Source organism: Carica papaya, chromosome 2 (assembly GCF_054855325.1).
Source record: "Carica papaya isolate Zhongbai chromosome 2, ASM5485532v1, whole genome shotgun sequence".
Lineage (NCBI taxonomy): Eukaryota > Viridiplantae > Streptophyta > Magnoliopsida > Brassicales > Caricaceae > Carica > Carica papaya.
In genome coordinates this window covers 10,842,700-10,861,620 of record NC_142310.1, presented here as the reverse complement: position 1 = coordinate 10,861,620, position 18,921 = coordinate 10,842,700, and the positions used below count along the sequence as shown (strand labels likewise).

At 32.2% G+C, this 18,921-nt stretch overlaps 3 protein-coding genes across 6 annotated transcripts; 1 reads left to right on the top strand and 2 right to left on the bottom strand.

Moving 5' to 3' along the window:
• Positions 1–2,186: 2,186 nt before the first annotated feature.
• ACD1 (Pheophorbide a oxygenase family protein with Rieske 2Fe-2S domain-containing protein) lies at positions 2,187–6,760 on the bottom strand. Its single transcript, XM_088213290.1, has 7 exons — positions 6,210–6,760; positions 5,466–5,701; positions 5,222–5,348; positions 4,157–4,293; positions 3,687–3,846; positions 2,709–2,987; positions 2,187–2,538 (listed from the first exon to the last, which is right to left on the bottom strand). The coding sequence occupies exons 1-7, from the start codon at positions 6,651–6,653 to the stop codon at positions 2,284–2,286; spliced, it is 1,638 nt and encodes a 545-aa protein (XP_088069416.1). The 5' UTR covers positions 6,654–6,760; the 3' UTR covers positions 2,187–2,283.
• Positions 6,761–10,032: 3,272 nt separating this feature from the next.
• LOC110815540 (C2H2 and C2HC zinc fingers superfamily protein) lies at positions 10,033–11,546 on the bottom strand. Its single transcript, XM_022043368.2, has one exon. The coding sequence runs from the start codon at positions 11,384–11,386 to the stop codon at positions 10,202–10,204; it is 1,185 nt and encodes a 394-aa protein (XP_021899060.2). The 5' UTR covers positions 11,387–11,546; the 3' UTR covers positions 10,033–10,201.
• Positions 11,547–14,261: 2,715 nt separating this feature from the next.
• RPL9 (ribosomal protein L9) lies at positions 14,262–18,366 on the top strand. Of its 4 annotated transcripts, none has more exons than XR_002539863.1 (7): positions 14,262–14,441; positions 14,604–14,731; positions 16,205–16,250; positions 16,726–16,823; positions 16,924–16,971; positions 17,524–17,711; positions 17,795–18,158. XR_002539863.1 is itself a non-coding variant. In XM_022043422.2 (6 exons), exons 1-6 carry the CDS (start codon positions 14,301–14,303, stop codon positions 17,642–17,644), a joined length of 591 nt encoding a protein of 196 aa, XP_021899114.1. In that variant the 5' UTR covers positions 14,263–14,300; the 3' UTR covers positions 17,645–17,712. The 4 variants fall into 4 exon arrangements, 1 of the variants encoding a protein (XP_021899114.1); XR_015816961.1 differs by lacking the exon at positions 17,795–18,158 and adding an exon at positions 18,227–18,366 and having other exon boundaries at positions 14,263–14,450; XR_002539862.2 differs by having other exon boundaries at positions 14,263–14,450.
• Positions 18,367–18,921: the final 555 nt, after the last annotated feature.

Here is an 18,921-nt window from a genome sequence, read left to right as displayed (position 1 = left end):
CTATCACGACATTAAAGCCTAATAAATGATAAAACGGTATTTTATGAATTAATAGATATGTATAATTGATTAAGGTTGTTAATGGAGCTCGAATCTGATAAATTTTCGGTCAGGTGTTGTTTGATTTATTTTACAGTTTTGAATGCAGTATGGTGTCTGATGTGTTTATTTTATGGTTTCATATGCATGAATCACGGTTTCATTTATTATGCTTTGAATTATTGTGAACCCGATGTTGTGTTGTCTTGTTTGGTGTCCATTACTAGTTTACGTATTTTGTATTTGATTGAATAATTGAGATTAAGAAAAATGGTAAAAATATATGTGAATTGATAATGGATAATGTCTACAGCCTCACTAGATATCCTGAGAGATGGTAGACGGACCGGGTCCATAGGGAACCCTACCGGGAACGTGGTCTCTCATATCGGACGGGGTATGGAGACCTTATGTGTTTTGGCGCCCATACCGAACGGGGTATGGGGACGGCTCGTTTCACCCTCATACCGGACGGAGTATTGAGGTTTATAGTTTTAGGGCTCATACCGGACGGGGTATGGGGACGGCCCTAGAATTCAGTTATTAATGTGAATGGTTCACGTGTAGCGGAGACCCCCTATGGATCCCCATGAATACTAGTAGGCTGAATAAAAGGGGATAATTGTTGCCTGATGATTGAAATACAAAAACATGATATGTGTTATGTTGCAGAGTGTGCGTGATCTTATGATATTTATGATGTAATTATTTTCATAAATTATTTTCATGAATATCACCGAGGTAGGTGGACAGTAAAGGGTTTTATTATTGATAAATGAGTTTGTATAAATTATGCTCAATTGGTCGTTTTCGTTTTCTATCAACCTTTACTTTTATGACAGTGAGATAGTATGATGTCTTTGCTGGGATAGTGTAGCTTATTCCTTAATTAACCATTTCAGATCAGGAGAATTTAGTTTCCGAACCCGTTCTGCAGGAAGACGGCGAGTAGAAGTAAAAGAATTTATTAGTTTTCCTCACAGTATTCTTTCATAGTATTTTCTTTAAGTTAATTTATTTTTTCATACTTTAATTCGTTTTGCTTATTGTGTAAGAGATGTTAATCATAATCTATTTTATTTCGCTTCCGCATTAAGAATAAATATATACGCATTTCTTTTTAATTTCCGAAACCGTTACATAAATATATGTATGTATATATTAAAAATATATGTATTTTACTAGATTAAATTTACGGTATTTTTGGTAACTTATAATAGACATTGATTTCCAAATTTATTCCTGTTGTACTAAATGTATATAATATATAATTATAGGCATTATTGTACTATGTATATAATTATGAGAATATTTAGATAATAGGGGTACCAATTTCCAATAGATGAACATTTCCTCTCCGAGGGTAAAGAAAATATGTACTTAAATTTATAATTACGAACATATTTAATTAATAAAGTAATATTAAGTAAAATATTATTTAATAATTTATTTCATTTTTAAAATATTTTATTAAAAGTAATCAAATTAAAAATGTTGGGATGTCTGAAATACTTAAATAATCTCTGTAACTTTTTATAGAAAAACTAAATATTATTGTTTCAAATTAGTTATATAAAATGCTAAAAGATAATAAAACTAATATTAATAAAGTAGTAATCAATTAAAATATTATTTAGAAATTTGTTATATTATTGAAAATATTTAAAATTAATTAATTTGAAGAAAAGAAGATTTTACTTATTAATAATACAAATTATTAAATTAATCTCTGAAATTAAACACTTAATATAAATTAGTTTTAATAATTTTTGTTACCAGTTAACTCTATATTTTCTATTTGTTTTAAATGACATTTTCTTTTTGTTTTCTAACAAAAAAAAAATGAAATTAATTAGATAATATTTAAATATTTTAAAAGTAATTTAAAATAATAATTTTAACTAATTATTTAAATTAATAAATTAATATTTTTATTAATTTATTGCTATTGATTTACTAATTTAATTAATTAGTCAAATTATTTTTTAAAATATCCAAATATGAATATGTGTGCGTGTGTTATAGGGATGAACTGCTGATGTGAAAGTTGATATACTTTAACCATGACATGTCATGTTTTTTACTCACTATTTTTTCCTCGGAGAGAAGATCAAATACCCTACCAAAACATTTTATGCGGCACTATATACAGCTATTATATATATTCTGTTACTATAATGCTTATACAGAGACCAAAAGTTAGCTACAACCTAGAATCAATCTTTATCTCCATTGTTCTTACCTCTACTCTATTTCAGCATGTACATAATCTATGAACACAAAATTGTTTTGGAGTTCATGCAAAGCATAAGCCAAGCCAGCACATACAACTGCTATTCCAGCCAAAACAAACCGAAAATGCACATCAGAAGGAATCCCAGCAGTCGCACAGCAGACAACAGTTGCCCCAATTAGAAGTTTTTGCAATGTCCGGAATGCTGCATAAGCTACTTTGCACGATGAACACTTCAATGTGTGCTGCTCGTATCTATCCATCATCTGCAATATAAATGAAATCAACCGAACATCTTCCATGATCATTACATTTGAGGAAAAAGTTGAGTCAAATATACTCAGATCCTTTTTCAGTATAAAATTCGGGATTCTGTCTCTGGAGAAAGATTGGGAGTCATGACAGTGTGCTAGCAGGAGGTTCCCGGGATAAGTACCTGGCGTTTTGATAAAACTGTTGATGGCAGAGGTTGCATGTTGGTATTGCCAAACCAGTCTGGCTGGCTGTTGCCATGTCGCCGCAGCCAATTTCGAAATGCCAAGACGAAACGATCCGCTTGTGTGGGTGTAAATGTGAGTTTTGTGTACTGCTTGTTAATATCATCAGCACTCTCCATTGATTTTGAGAGAAAGATCTTCTCTTGACCCTGTAGAACAATCATATCCCCATCGTATACTTTATTTGATGTCCAGTGTTCGTACCATCTAGGGACCAACTGACACAGTGAGCAAACACAGGCAAAGATTAGTTATTAATTGCTGCGAAAGAAAATTTTGTAGAAAACAATGTTGTATTCCTTCAAAAGAGTTCAAATCCTTCAAAAGAGTTCAAATCCTTCAACAGAGTTTAAAAAGGTGATTAACAAAGCACTCTCTAGATGTCCTAAGAGGATACAAGTACTCAAAGTAGCCACTGATAAAATTTTTAAACAAAATTTTTAACAAAGCAAAAAGTTGGAGGTTCAATAGGATATGAGCACTCTAAGGTTACAATAAGTCTAACTGTGCTAATTTTATATAATAAAAATCAGAATACAGTTAAAATAGACAACACTAACATCAAAGTAGTATTCCAATTATATTCAAATTAATGTTGGGTAAATTTCAAAGTGATACAAGCCAAGTAGGAAACAGAAATCTATATCCTAACATTCTAGGCAAGAATAGAATTTTGGTTCAATTGTGAATCAAACACAAAGAGTGTAATCCAGTTTCACATGTTAAGAAGCTTTTAATAACCATGATAAAGCTAATAGAATAAGAATTAAACCAAAATAACCTAAATGAAGCAACCATTATAACATGCATAACTAACGGGTAGCCTAAAGATTGAATTGTCTAAAAGAGTAAGCTCCTTGAATATCCACGTTACTGCTGCAAAAAAACAATCAGAAGGAACATAAAACCATCATTACCTGCCACCAAGCAGGCCCTGGCATACTGAACTGGAAAAAATTTCGAGCGCTGCAAACAATTGAACGAGTCTTCCCAGGTGCCATTGGTACATTGAATGAGCATATCCATATTGTCCATTTTTGTTCACCAACAATCGGAAGCTTTGTGTCTACCTCTATTCTGGAAACAAAATGATCCAAATATGATAAGATTCCAGAGTTATATCCACGACAAACTGCAAAATTCTAGAAAAAGGATTGTCCTTCAAAAGACAAATGTCAGCAATGCCTTCTGAAATGAAAGTCTTTGTTTACATTCCCTATGCATTCTTTCAATTATAAGAATGAGAAAGCTTTACAGAATATGCATCCATTCTCTTCTGAAACATTTTCACCAAGTTATGGAAGTCCTCTAGACTTGCTATAAAGGAGAGAAGTAGGTCTTAGGCAGGAAGAAAGCTACTACAGCATCTAAGAACAATTCAACTTACTTATTCATAGCATAGCAAGGTGCAACAAACTTGGCACTTATCCGCGGATTACCATCATTTGAACCAGCATAACCCCACGGACCACTAGACTCCAATTTAAATGGCAAAGGTTTGGCTCTATCTCTCCTTCCTGTAACCTGTGGAGCAACTTCTCCAGATGAGTAATGAATAATTTATTTCGTAATATACCAGCATTTGTTGTACATATGTCTTAAATAATAGATAGAGTTGATTATTTTAATAGCTTAAACTGAAATGAAGGAATACAATCTACTATGTTTGCATCTGCCTCGTGCGCAAGTAAGATTTTTTAAGCTTAGCATGTGGACTCATATATAAAGAAGACGAGAAAGTTCAGAAATGAATAGAGAATACTAGCTAAATGGAGATTGACAGGACTTGCACAGCTTGAAGCTCAGTAGTGGGTGAAAAACAGTTAAACAAATAATAGTTTATTTATCAGAACATTTGATAATAATTGAGAAAACAGAGATCAAAAAGCAGAATGAAATTTAAGTCAAATCTTAGAGGGGAGACAATACAGGCTATAGAGAGAAAGGAAGGAGATAATAAGGTGTAACTTCTCCTCGTTTGTATGATCTAAAATGAAGTACCAATCTGAATTATAATCTAATAGGACAAAGGTACAACTCCCCCTTTATTCCCATTTATCATCTCTCCCAATCCAAATGCATAAATTCTTAGGTCATACAGACAAATTTTTAAATAAAATGGGGAGACACTATAAGGCAGTAAGTAGATCTTCATGCAATCCTTGACATACTGGTTTAGCAGTATGTTACTCAAGCCTTTTCTACCAGGAAACACTTCCCATTTTAAGGTTGATAAATATTGAGAAAAGACCAAAGCTCGCCAATCGCAATGCACTAGCAGAAAAATACTTTGATCAAAATGCTATCCAGATTTAGCAAGTTGTCTACAAATGAAAGTGGATGTTAAAACAATTTGTTTGGACATTATATCCTAAATCATGTAAATCCTAATGAATTTTTTGGTGGCTAAATGATAAATGAAACAATTGACAGTTTAAGTGTGAGTAAATACCTTGTGATGCGCAAAATCAATATGGGAAGGATCTGAGACATTCTCCATAAGAATATCATAGCCATAAAACAGATCGCGTTGAATTGTCACAGTCGAGAACTCTGGTTTATCAAAGTCATCAGGCAACCTGAAGAAATACCATATGGATTATATTTTTTCATTGAAATAATTACTTTCTCATATTATTATGTCTATAACTTAGTAATTCAGCCCTTCAACAATCAAATAAGGACTGCCAAATTACATGGGAGGCTTGGTCGCATTAGCTCTTTCCCATCCATTTTCATCAGGCCAGACAAAAAGCAGCCCTTGGGAGACCATTGTTGGAAACCTAGTAGCACATGCTCTAGGGGACCGAACTGCACGAGCTTCAGGACCTTCATTAGAAGCTTGAGGTATCCGAGTGCAAGATCCGCACCCATCAAAAGACCATCCATGATAAGAGCATTGCAAGTGTCCATTTTCATCAATCCTCCCTTCCTACAAACCAATTCGTGAACTTTGTCAGCCTAACTCTTCTATCCATTTCCATAAAACATAGCATCAACCTCAAGCAGTCAACGTTTCTAGCTTCTTTACAGAACAATTCCCAGAAAAGAAAATTCCCTGGAAACTTGCTCGCCTGAACTAAATTCCATTTAGGCGGTAATCATTCATCCCAAATAAAGAAAAACTGATTGCCCTTTTTCCCCTGTTTTATCATATAATATTCGTTATTAGCAATTTCTAAGGTAACAACAAACCGCAGTAAAACTTGGCCTGACAAAAAAATTATGCAGTGCCAAAATTGAGGTTTGTTTCCATTTTCTATTAATAAACCCAATTGTCTCCATACTTCTCATTTCTTCTCTTATATCCAAAATCAAGCAAGAGGGTAAGCTTGAACAGGTTCTCAATCTTACATTCAATTTCATCAGAAAAAAAGAGAAACACTGGGCTATTAAGGAAAAGAAAAAGCACAGCACAGAAAGTGAATAGAGAGAATCACTGATAAAGGAGCAAGCCTGTGAGGGCACTTGTCATCGAAAGCAACCCATTGCCGACTTCCCTTATCGAACCAAAGAACCAAGTCTCGACCGAGAAGCTGAAAAGGGGTGGGCAAGCGCGGGTCCAAATCCTCCACCAAAGAAACCGGGTACCAATGATCCCTCCAACAAAACTTTGAACCTTCACTCTCTTCACCCACTTCTTCACCAACCTTTTTATTCTCTTCGGCTTCCACGGAATCTTGGTTAACCTGCTCTTGATCTGATGTGGGTGGCGATGGAGGAGCCGCTACACGCAAAGGAGAGAAGATTCTGGAACTCCTTGAAAATTGCTTCGTTAAAGGTAAATCTAAAGAAGCTCTTTTGGGAGGCAAAAACTGAAGGGTATTTTTTATTGATGGCGAAACTGTAAAACTAGAAGCAGCAGCAGCTGACAGTGTCATCATCTTCTTCTTCTTTGCCTTATTTTTATTAAAAATACTTAGCTTATTGAACTCCTCTCATTTCTTTATTTGCCGAGAGAACCCAGAAGAGAAGCTTGCGTGCAAGTTTACAGGTCTGGTGGGTCATTGACTTTGACTGCTTTTGTCTCTTGGCCATGAAGTTATATTGTGTGGTCGGTCTTATTTTACGATTGAGGTTGCCACAAATAATAGATAGCTGTTATTATAATTTTTTTAATTATTAATTGAGATAATAATTTTTTTTATTCTTTTATGATTTACGAAATAAAATTTATGATATTAATTTATCAATTACTAAGTCAAACCGTATTTATATCCTTAACATTTAAGGTTACTAGTAAATTATAAGAATATTATAAATATAATTACAGAAATAACTTCCATCATAATTTTTTGGTCCATTTAAAAATTAGAAAATAAAATTAAGTAAAGACACTATTTTTTTAAAAAATAAATGATGTTTAAATAAAACATTCATTAAACACATATTGATTCAAGAAGCTTTTCCCCCCATGGATCATAATTTAAATTTTTGCAAGCTCAAACTCTATGTTTTGAATACTTTAATCATCAATCTCATATAATTTACTAAGATAATTCTTTAAAAAGTAAAAAATCTTGAAATCCAAATTTTTAGAACATCCTCGACTTTAATCTACATTTTTGTAGACGTTTCTTCATCCTCAGCTAATATACCTTCACCGAGATAAACCACTCAATGAATTAACAAACATATTTTTCATTCTTAATTCAGAATCACATTCCATTAGCAGCTTCTCATTTGGTAATCATAAAACATTCCACCACCATAACTTTTTCTATTGGCCTGAAAGGTTATAAGGTATTGAACCCTTAATCTCTTAGTAAAGTAAGGAGAGTTTTCTCTTTTCAGTTAAGCTAATTGAATAAAGGTATGAGAAAAATTCTAAGACTAAGAAGAGCTGAGATAGGAGAGATTCTTACTCTATTTTGTAGTATGGAAATAGCTCTTTACATGGATTTTAATACCTGATAATTGAAGGAGACTTATAAATTTTTGATAATTCCTCTAGAGCCCTTATTTCTTCTTTCTTGGAGATGGAACTATTGGTAAAAAATATTTTATATTCTAGACAATTGTCTAAAATTTTCTTTTATATTTGGATTTCTAGAACATATAGTAAGGTAACCAATGTGTCTAATAAGGGAGTTTACTGAATTGTTTGGTAGAAGTTTTGTTACGTAGAAGCTTCTTGGTTTATTGATTTTTTTATTTTCTTTCATAATGAATATTTTGTCTATTGAAAAAAACTTACTTTAAAAAGATATTACAATGAACTTATATAAAAGACTCATAGTATGAGATATTTCTGTAATTTTTCAAGACATAAGAGTTCTTTTATTTTTTTTTTCTTTCAATTTATGCATAGTTAAGGGAGTCTTAATTAAAAGTAGAGATGGGTAATTTTTATAATTTCAATGGTATAACAGACTATTACAAGTTTTTAATTTTTTAAGTAACACTATATTTAGGATAGATTCATAAATTTATCTTTTATGAATAAAAATTTCTCTCTTCTTCAATAGAAATTATCAATGATCAACCTTGACATTGATAGAACGTTCAAAAATCAATAGATTTCCTTAATGGTCTTAGTCAGCACCATGTTCTTTGTAGCACGTAAGACTCTTGATGGTAAAAAAGTATAGGCGAGTGAATCATTGATAAGTAAAGCTTTTGGGTAATGTCCTATTTTGGGTCAAAAAATGTAATGATGATAAGATGATTCCTTTAGAATTGATATTATGAATAAAAAAATGAAGGGTTCAAAGCTCAATTTCAAATCTTGATTATTCACTAAATAGTGAAATTTGGAAGCATACTAATTATAGACTTTAATGATTTTGCATATACTTCTATGTCTACACTAATGTATTAGTGACTATAAAGTAAATTTTATATACTTAGTAAAATTTAAATTTATGATATTTAAACAGAGAAGAAAGATTTTAACCATTAAATTATTGTATTAATCGATATTTTATAAGACACTCTTGATAATAAATATATGTGGCATGCATCACTACATGATAAATATATGTTTGTCTCAAACAATTGTTCTAATTATAGTACACTAAAATAAAATAATCTAGAGGTGTGTTATAAACATATCGTTATTTAATTAAGAAAAACTAACATACATTTTACCTAGAACATGCTCAAAAATCGACCATTAAGGATGGATTTTCTCTTACAGAGCCTTCAAGGACTTGGGGCGAAAATAACATAATGCATTAGATAAGCGAATTGTAGATCGACCATAGGAAAAGTCTATAAGTCGTTTGTCATTATTTGATTAAAAAAGAGCAAAAAAAAAAAAAAAAGAAAACCTTAAGAGTGTTATGATTATATGTAAAATCTAACATTTCTAAAAATTAAAAAATTTACTTGTTTTAGAACAAAAAGACTAAAGAAGTTTCTGAAGAAATCACTTTAAATATAAAGATCTAAATTGTATATTTATGCATATTGTATTAAGGCTAATATTTATAAATATTAGAACAAAAATTTGACTAGAAATTAAATGAAAATTAAATCACAATCTTTTTTACATCTATTATTTGATGATGATATACCAACCATGCTCTATAAAAAGATAAAATGAGAAAATTTGATTTGTTAGAAGAACACTTCATATAGGCAATAACTAGCTAAATACATCTAAGTATTCATATAACATATATATCTTCATCGTTTGATCACAATAAGCTACTTATAAAGGTTCCAATCAATCAAATAATCAATTATTATTTTAATTGAAAATGTAACCATTGGGGTGTAAGGCCATCCACTCAAGATTAATTAGGATGCTTCTATTGGCAGTGATGAAATAATAGGTACTAGAGTAATTTGCAAGAATTGGAATGGTGAGTTACCCTTTATAGGAATGTAACACATACCAAAAACAAGAAATATAGACAGCAAAAATTCTAGCCCTCTAGTATGTCATGGAGGTATTTAGTAGAATGAGTGTCTAACAATCATCGTTGAGGGTAATTTTATGTAATCGTGAGCATTTCTGAATTGGATTTGTTAGTAGAAGATGTTTTTTATCTTTAAAAATTTTTTCGAAATTATTTTCTTGGATTCTACAAAATTATAATTAGGTTGCACATATCTTAGCAAAACAAACCATTGTAATTACTTGATAGATAGGAATTTTATCATATTAGAGCATTCCGTTTCTCATGATTGGTGGTGATGGTTCTCCCAAAGAATGCAACAATTGGGTATACATATAGTAGTGCAACAATTGTGTATACATATAGTATAGTTGAAGTTAACAAATTATAAATATATAAAGCCATGAAAGATCATATTGAACATATAATTATAATTAGCAATTCATTAATTTGTTGGTTCGTATCTTCACAGCAAAAACATAAAATTGAGAGGAAAGAAAGGAAAACACAAATCTATATATGCTACCGATCATCATGATACCATACAAACGTAATGACATTGACCTCAATTAATAATATATTACGTATTAACTTTGATGTAGTTCCATCTGGGTGGCTTGCTGTTCCACTTTCCCTGTCTTTGCAAGGGCACTAATGTTAGCTGGTTCATGTCCGAGAAACAAAGCAACATGACCCATCAACTTATCTTTCCTGGAAAATGTGGTGCCACAAGAACACTGCCATTTGAGATCACCACAGTGCTTCTCATGAGTCCTCAGATCCGACAGCACGGAGAACTGCTTCCTGTTGCACCTCTTGCAGACGTACATTTTTGGACAATGACTCCTCTTGTAATGATTCTTCACACAAATTATCGATTTCAATGGCTGGAACTTGACATGCTTCTGGTTCCACCTGCAACCTTGTTGAGGACAAGAGTATTTTCTGGGCATTGATATCTTTTTCACTGCATTAACGTCATTAATATGCTTCATAGGGTTGGTCAAGGCTGCAGTAGTCTTGTACTCATCTCCGTGAGCTCTCATGTGCATTCTCAAGTTTGCATCTCGCTTGAATCCTTTCCCACAAACTTGACAGTAATGTGTGTATTTTGCTAGTAAATCAGCAGCATCCAATTCGATTATGTCGTAGCATTTGTTTGTTGACTGTTCATAATTATTTTCCTCTTCTTTCAAATAACGTTTGACCTCGTCAGCCAAACAAAGATTGTTCCCACTGTACCACTGAAGATGATCAGCATGATGATCGTTAGAGTAATAGCCTTGGACCCGTTTATTACTTTTACCTAGATGAAAATGGTCTGATATTTGAGATGATAATCCACCTTCATGATCATCAGGAGCCTTGTTACTAACCTGGTGGTTGATTAATTGACCATGATCATTTGAGGTAGTATTGTTATTGTTACCAGCTGAAATAGCAGAAGGACCCATTTGTTGGCAGGTGAACATAATTGAAGATGCAGTTGCAATGATTTCTTGAAGCAGAGTTCCCATGGTGGCTATGGCTATGGAGGTTGACTCGGTTACCATCTTGAGCTGATGCTGCAGGTGGTTTCCATCTGGAAAGACAAGGATGCTAACCAGTGAATGCACCTGATCAACCTTGGCTTTCAGAACGGACAGGTTGTAGAGGAGAGAGCTGGTGTGACTGGTCTGATGATCTGAACTTGCTAATTCAACACGATTGGATGATGAGAAAATCTCTTGATGATAGATTTGAAGAGCTGAAGTTGATGACGACGAAATCATTTTTTTCCCTACTAACTTCAAATCAATCTAATTCTCTTCACAAGAACTCTACCTTTTTGTTGGTATAATCTTCTTCTAACCAGACCAGTTTGGAGTTGATTCATCTCCCATATATATGTGTATACATATATATTAGTGTGTGAAAAGTAGATGTTTAATCTGTTGGAAGTCAACTCGAAGAGGAAACAGTTGATGAATCCCCACTAAAGACCTTCCTCATATGACTTCAATCTCACTATTTAATTCTTATATAAAACCCTTTTCAATATAAATAATCCAAGGGTTTAATCAAGAGAAGTAGACATTGACTAAAATAAAGAAAAATGAAATAAACATTAACTACTTTCATTATATTCTATTCTTAATCATCATGTAATAGTTTATTATTATATTTGGGATTATATTAATATCTATTTCTATATATATGTTTTTTCAAAAAAGAATAAGGAAAAGAAAAAAATACAAGTTCTAATTATAATCCATTGTATTATTTTTTTTAATAAGATAATGGTATTAATCTTTAAGTATTACTTAAATTATATTTAAATAAAAAAAAAATTAGAAACAATTTCTTAGTTATTGCATATAACATTTCCACAAGATTGTGCAATGGTCTAAAAGTAGATCGTCCTAAATCAAAATCAAAGCTACTATATGGCTAAGACCAAAAATTGAATCATATGAGAATTAACACGATCTAATTTAAATCAAAATTTTTTTATTCAATTCAATTTAAACTAAAAATCAATTATTTTTTCTGCTTTAATTTAAAGATATAATAAAAAAAATCTTCAATTGAACTTTAGCTATAGGACATGGGGAATTTTGATTTATAAAATATGAGTGGCTTTCAGAGATAAAGATTAAGATAATAAAATATAATAATAATTATAAAAATTTAATTTATTAAAAAAAATCTTCGAAGAGTAGATAACGATCTCTTCTCCTTTCTTATTCTATCAACATTTTAGCTTTCTATTTTTGTTTATTTATCAAAGTCAATACAACCATTTTAATGATTTGCATCCAACTCCACCACTAATACAAAATCAAGAAGCCATGTAAGATATAAAGGCAAATGGAAATAAAAAAAAAAAAAGATGTCTACCAGAAAATATGTCTTTAAAAGACCCAAAATTTAAAACTGAGTGACGTTCCTCTTTCATGTGTTTTCTTTACACATTATTATACTCTTTAATTTAGATATAATATATATAAATAATAAAAAATTGTTGTAAATGGTAATTTTTTTTAAAAAATTATTAATTAAAAAAATCATTCGACATTAATATCACTGTATAAAAAATAAATAAAAATTATTATAATGTATTTTTTTTATACATTGATCACTAAACTATAAACTAGTGATGAATACAACATCAAAATAAACATGCCTTTCTTGTTGGAGGATCTTTTTCCTCCCACCCACAAGAACGAAAAAGGAAAAGGTTAGAATTTAATTTATGGGGGAATAATTGATGTAAAAGCATAAGGTACAAAGATTCAAACTTTCAATCAAACCCTAATAACAATAAAATATAATATAGTAATTTGAACATATTCAAATAGTAGAGCACAAGCGACTCGACTATTAAATTTAGATATATTATTACAAGTTCATCTATAAAAAAAGTTGTGTGAATTTAGAAGTTCATCCACTCGTAAAATATTATTCCAAACATAGCAGATTCTCTAGATTGGTGGTATGAAAATAATGACATATTAAATATAGTGTCCCAATTTTGATTAAAATTATATTTTAGTTTTAAAGGAATGTTTTTGTTACAATAAAACTTTGAATTTTCTGCGTTGTTCTATATTACTAACATTGTTTAATATTTAAAAGGATTAGAAAATCAGAAACCCTAGGGGGGCCCCTAAAAAAATACTTTTGCTTTATTTCGGGTATACCCGTAAAAATGAAGAAGACATTCTCCCTCCCCGTACTCTTCCTTCTAAACCCAAACCCTTACAAAACCCGCCATTATCCCTTTGAATCTCTAGCTTTCTTTTGCTTCCTATAGCTTCGACTCCTTCATTTTCATGTGTAATGGCTTCGTTGTCTTCGCACTTGTTCCTCCTTCCTCTCCTCTGCAGTCACGTCCTTTCATAGACTGAAGCAAGAGAGATTGAGAGGCTGAGCAAAAGACTGAGAGTTGGGAAGAATCAGGAAGATAGGGAGATCTAGAGGAGAAACAGGAAGAGACAAAAAAGGGAGTTGGGAAAGAAACACCTCATTTTTTTTGGGTCTTGAAAAGTAAATGACAAATGAAAAAATTTCTACACCTAATTTGTGGGGGAAAAAAATTTATTTGTGATTAAAGTGTAATATTTGGTATAATTCGAAAAACTAAAATAATAACTTGTTCATCAAAAAATTAAGAGCTCACTAATGATCCAAGTCTATTTAATACAGAAATCACTAAGTGTTCATGAGTCAACAGTTTGAAAGTTGAGACCAAAGACAAAATGATAGGTTTATTCATTAAGGCATTAACCTATAAGGTCTTCAATTGCAGCATGAACCATGAATAATATAAATATTCAATGCCCATGCAATTGACTTCAGTATAATGACAGATTAAATATGCTAAAATATTAAGCTTCCAATATACCCAGTCTAAAAACTATACTGTAAGTCACTCTCAACTTTGCTTTAGAAGAAGAAAAATAATATTAGTAAGAGAAAAATTAGAGTAGCAGCTTTATTACAAAGTCATAAACCATTTTAGGGGTTTGGATGCAATAAAATTACTGGAGAGAGGATAGAATCGCATTTTAAATAAAATAGCGAGGCAAAAATTAAACAGAAATTTTAAAACGGGGCCCACGTTATGTTCTCGAACGACGAAGCAAGGTAAGGGCAAGGTTAATAACAGATAAGACCATTTACAAAGAGATATAGCTTTTGGTAATGGCGTCCTCTGCAGCTTCCACTCTCTGCTGGACTTCTTCTTCTTTTCTTCAGAGCTTTAGCAGCCCTACAAATGAAGCCACCAAGTTACCAGAAAAGAAAACAGTCTTGGTGGTTTTTGCCCAAAAGAAAGCCAAAAAGGTTCGGAAGGTAACATGTACTGAGGAATCCTGAAACAGGTTCTTTTTTAAAGTTAAATCGCGGTTAACTGACTGAATTTTTTGGTTCTTACTTTCTTTTGGCACATACGGAAACCGGAGAAAGAAATAAAAGGACATTTTCTTTTTGTTGTCTTGATTTTAGATAATTTTGAAAGAGGATGTGGCAGACCTGGGGAAAAAGGGGCAATTACTGGATGTGAAGGCAGGATATTTCAGGAATTATCTCCTGCCGATGGGCAAGGCCCAGATTGTTACTCCGCTGTTGCTCAAGTAATGTGTAGCAGCACAAGTGTTTCTGATTTAAACTTGATTTTGATTTTGGTGTGTTTTACCTGATTTAGAATTAAAATAGAGGAATGTGGCTGCCCTTGTCTGCTGTTTTGAGGTAGAAATTGGTTCATCTGATGAACACCTGTATCACACCTGTATCCCCAATTAAAAGCAACATGCTTAGTTGAGAGGAGATGGAGATAGATTGCCTGGTAGATTTTAGGGGCCTTTATCTATGTTCTGTGTATGTACATTGTGAATGAAGGTCCAGGAAACAGGATATACGTATAAACTAATTCTTCCCAAGTTTGTTTGAGATTTGTTTAAATCAGCTTCAAGCATCGGAGCCTTCTTTTTCCCCATCAGAGCAAGTGCTTTCTTCTCTTAGTTGAGAAGAAGCGAAATACTGAAGGTTCGAGCTTATGAGTGGAAAGAACAAGAAAATCTTGTAAACTCGACTATGTCCACCAACAAGAGATAGAAGTAACACTGATGGTGGCTGGAAAGTGAAGTGAAGTGAAGTGAAGTAAAACATTTCATGTAGTTTTTTCAGGGCAGCACCAAATGTATATAGGCCTAAACAATAAATAGTTTTCTACCGTCAGATGCAAAACTCTAGTGTCTATAAAGGCATGTTATTTTTCATAACCATTATCAGATGCAAAAGTTTTCTACTCCTAAAACTGTCTTCAGCAGCTATAACGAATCATTTTCCTGCTCAACACAGAGTACACTAGATTTTTATGATTTCCCCTACTCTTTTTGTTGGTAAACATTATCATCCTGCTTGGATTTATTGGATTCTCTGTTAATATGAGGATACTGGCTGTCTTAAACAATTTCATCTTCCTTTTTCCAATCCCAAGTTTTTGATTTTCTTCTGTGTGTGGCCTGTCTATGTGCTTCACGGTTTGACATCGGTGTTAGAATTTGCAATAGATATTTTAAGGGAAAGAGTCATTACATCATCTTTTTATTATACGATGCTTTATTTAATAATAAAAAAAGATTGGTATATGTTGTACTTTCCAGCTTTGAGCCTCACAAAATTAAGAAACCAGGGAGGAAGAAAAATATAATACCATTGAAGCAGGTTAACAAATGAACTATATTTAATTGGCATTGTGGATCTTGGTAGCTTATCTGGTCTGCTAATACATGCAAGCTCTTTGAAACTTGGGTAAATTATTTTAGATGAAAAGTTTATCATGTGGTACAGTTTCATCATAAGTAAATAAGCCTATTCTTATTTAAAAAAAAAAACAAGTAAATAAGTCTATTATGCAAAATGCATGGGAGTTCTGATTTTCTGCATATATGAATTTTAGGATAAGGTTTCATAATTTTGCATGTCATGTCATTTATTGCTTTTGATTGATGGATGGTTAATGAAATTTTTTAATATAGTTCACATGTTCTGCTATTTTTAGAAAATTTGTTCTTATTCAAATCTGATTACATCACATTTCCCAGGGAAATGCGGATGGAAGAGGAAAGAATTGAGGCTGAGAAGAAGCGGGTAACTAAGTAGCAAATAGTTTTTTCGTTTTCTGCTCAATATTCTTTTTTGTTAAAACATTTTTCACGATTTATGCATATTTAAGTGACCTAATATGTATAAACCCTGAAAAAGTTTTAACAATATTATGAAAAAATTATTTCCTTCAAGTTGAAACTTTTGTTAAGACCAGGAGAAAATTGTTTCCTCTTTGAACAAGATTAAAAGATAGCTGGCAATTCTAATATAAAGTCCCTCCCTGCACATGTTTGGTTCTTTTGGTTATCTTGAGAATAATATTCAATCTCGCTGCCAGCTCTCTTAATCTTGTTCAGTGAGGAAATAATTTTCTCATGGTTGGAACTTGAAGGATTGGTAGTTATAGCATTTCATACGTTGATCATTGCTTACATCAGGAATCTCTTATCTCTCTAGCCAAATCATCTTTTACTGGGGAAACTAATTGTATGCTGTTGGTAATTTAATCTCCTGACAGGTAAAAGAAGAGGCTCAACAACTTGCTCTAATATTTGAAACTGTTGGAGCATTCAAAGTCAGGCGCAAAGGTGGAAAAGGAAAGCAGATTTTTGGAAGGTGAGTCTGATGTACTGCAAGCGTGCAACACCAACCACTTGACTGTTACATTGTCTGAATGTCATATCTGACTGCGTCATATATTTCTTCCTTTTGCCAGTGTTACAGCTCAAGATCTTGTGGACATAATCAAGGCACAGCTTCAAAGGTAAAACTCCTGATCTAGTTATTACTATGATATAAATGCTAGAAGAACTAACGATCTCAATTTCTTGATCAGATTTTAGGGTACTTGGGAATTTTACCTGCTGTTTCATATAGAAGAAAGTTCGCAGTTTTCCTTAAATAAGCTCTGGTTGCCAAAAAGTTTTACGTTTGGAAGAAGAAAACGGAATATGCAGATATTATAACAATTTATAGACTGTTTGTATGTGGTTGTTTTGTCTGGACGAGAACACATAATTTTACATCCCCCCAGTTTTTAAAGGATTGTTCTCACGTGATGAACAGTCTGCATTCCTTTAATTAGATGCTCCAAATCATATATCAGAATGTCTGGTAAATCTTAAATTTTTAAGAGTATATCCTGATATTCAAGTAACCTGGACCTTGTAAAACTCTAGTGTCTATAAAGGATAGCTGAGCAACCAAGAAAATAAAGAGTTTCTTGTGCTAACACTTAAGTCTTTTTTGCAGAATTTTGGGCCTGTGATCGTTTTGTGCTTAACGGTATTATTTTCCGCTCTTGAATTGAACTCAGGGATGTAGATAAGCGAATTGTTTCTCTTCCTGAGATCCGTGAGACAGGAGAATATATTGCAGAACTGAGACTTCATCCAGAAGTGACTGCTCGAGTAAGGTTGAACGTTTATGCCAATTAAGGTCAAAACACCATATGGATTCCTGCCATCAGATTGACATCTGTGTAGGAACTTGCTTTTTCTCGAGGTATGCGAGTAATTGGTAATTCCCTACCACAAATGTTTATATGCATTGCAGGTCCTAAATACTTTATCATCTTGTCTGTCTAGGAAAAGTATGGTGAGTGCAGGTCCTATGCCAAACAAGATCATTGATGAGTCAGAAATGTCCTGTTAAGTGAACAGAAGTGTATCAAGTCAATAACCTAAAAATGCCAGTATCAGTTTGTCACTCACCATTTGTAGAATTCAGTGGGCTCCTAACGACTTTCATATTGCTGGGTTTTTGCTTTTTGGAGGGCCCTTTTCTGTAATTTAATGCTTTGTTATATTTTTTCAACCTTTCTGGACAAGCAACTCTCTTAGGTCAATGGTGCTAGAAATGTGATAAAATAAAAGCCACATCATATGTGAATCTGTCATGAATTTGAGTTTGAAATTTACTGTTTAAAATGGTTATAACTTATCTTTTTAATTGACTACAAACTTAAGGATTATGCATTATACAAATGCATAATAATCTATTTTCTCCTTATTCTGCAGATTTCTCATTAGAAGTTGAGGTAAGATAACTTTTTGTATTTTATTATTACTTTTTTCGTCTATATAATTTTTGTTCGCATGAAATAATATTTCATTTGTATTTTATGTAATTATCAAAATATATTATATGTGTCAGCACATTCTATGGGTCTAGTAATTTAAGTACAAATAATCATCTCTTAATCACTAATTGTACTATGCTAACACACATATAAATATATATATATATATATATAATGTTATCTGAAATTTTGCTATATATAGCAAATATACTGGCCATAGGAGTGAGATAGTATGGGCATATATAGTAATCCAATGTAAAAATAAGACAAGATGAGAGATTGATTTGGTTTCATTTTGAACTATCTACTTTACTTTGGTATGCCTTAGTTGCATTTATGATTGCCGTATGGCCATTTTATTACCTTTAGTCTTCCTATAGCATTGGAACATATTTTAAAATTTTGTAAAAATAATTATTCAAAATCTAGGGGAGTTTTGAGATGGAACTATTATCGCACTTCAGTTTCTATTATCAAGTAGTTGCAAATTTTAAGATGCAAAAGCTAGAAACATGTAACTGGTTTTTTATCTTCTGTACTCTAATTTGATAATATTTAGACAGATTATGCATTTGTAATTAATGGTTATTGATCATATTCGTAAGGAGAAAAACTCGGGTATGATTGTTTATA

Excerpts from the sequence above, each read along its gene's own strand:
- LOC110815540 (XM_022043368.2), bottom strand. The coding sequence starts at position 11,386 with ATGATTTCGTCGTCATCAACTTCAGCTCTTCAAATCTATCATCAAGAG.
- RPL9 (XM_022043422.2), top strand. The coding sequence starts at position 14,301 with ATGGCGTCCTCTGCAGCTTCCACTCTCTGCTGGACTTCTTCTTCTTTT. Across the intron at positions 16,251-16,725 it reads TTGAGGCTGAGAAGAAGCGG|GTAAAAGAAGAGGCTCAACA; the intron begins GTAACTAAGTAG and ends ATCTCCTGACAG. Across the intron at positions 16,824-16,923 it reads GGAAAGCAGATTTTTGGAAG|TGTTACAGCTCAAGATCTTG; the intron begins GTGAGTCTGATG and ends TCCTTTTGCCAG.
- ACD1 (XM_088213290.1), bottom strand. The coding sequence starts at position 6,653 with ATGATGACACTGTCAGCTGCTGCTGCTTCTAGTTTTACAGTTTCGCCA. Across the intron at positions 4,294-5,221 it reads TTGATTTTGCGCATCACAAG|GTTACAGGAAGGAGAGATAG; the intron begins GTATTTACTCAC and ends GTTGCTCCACAG. Across the intron at positions 2,539-2,708 it reads CAGTTTTATCAAAACGCCAG|ATGATGGATAGATACGAGCA; the intron begins GTACTTATCCCG and ends TTTATATTGCAG.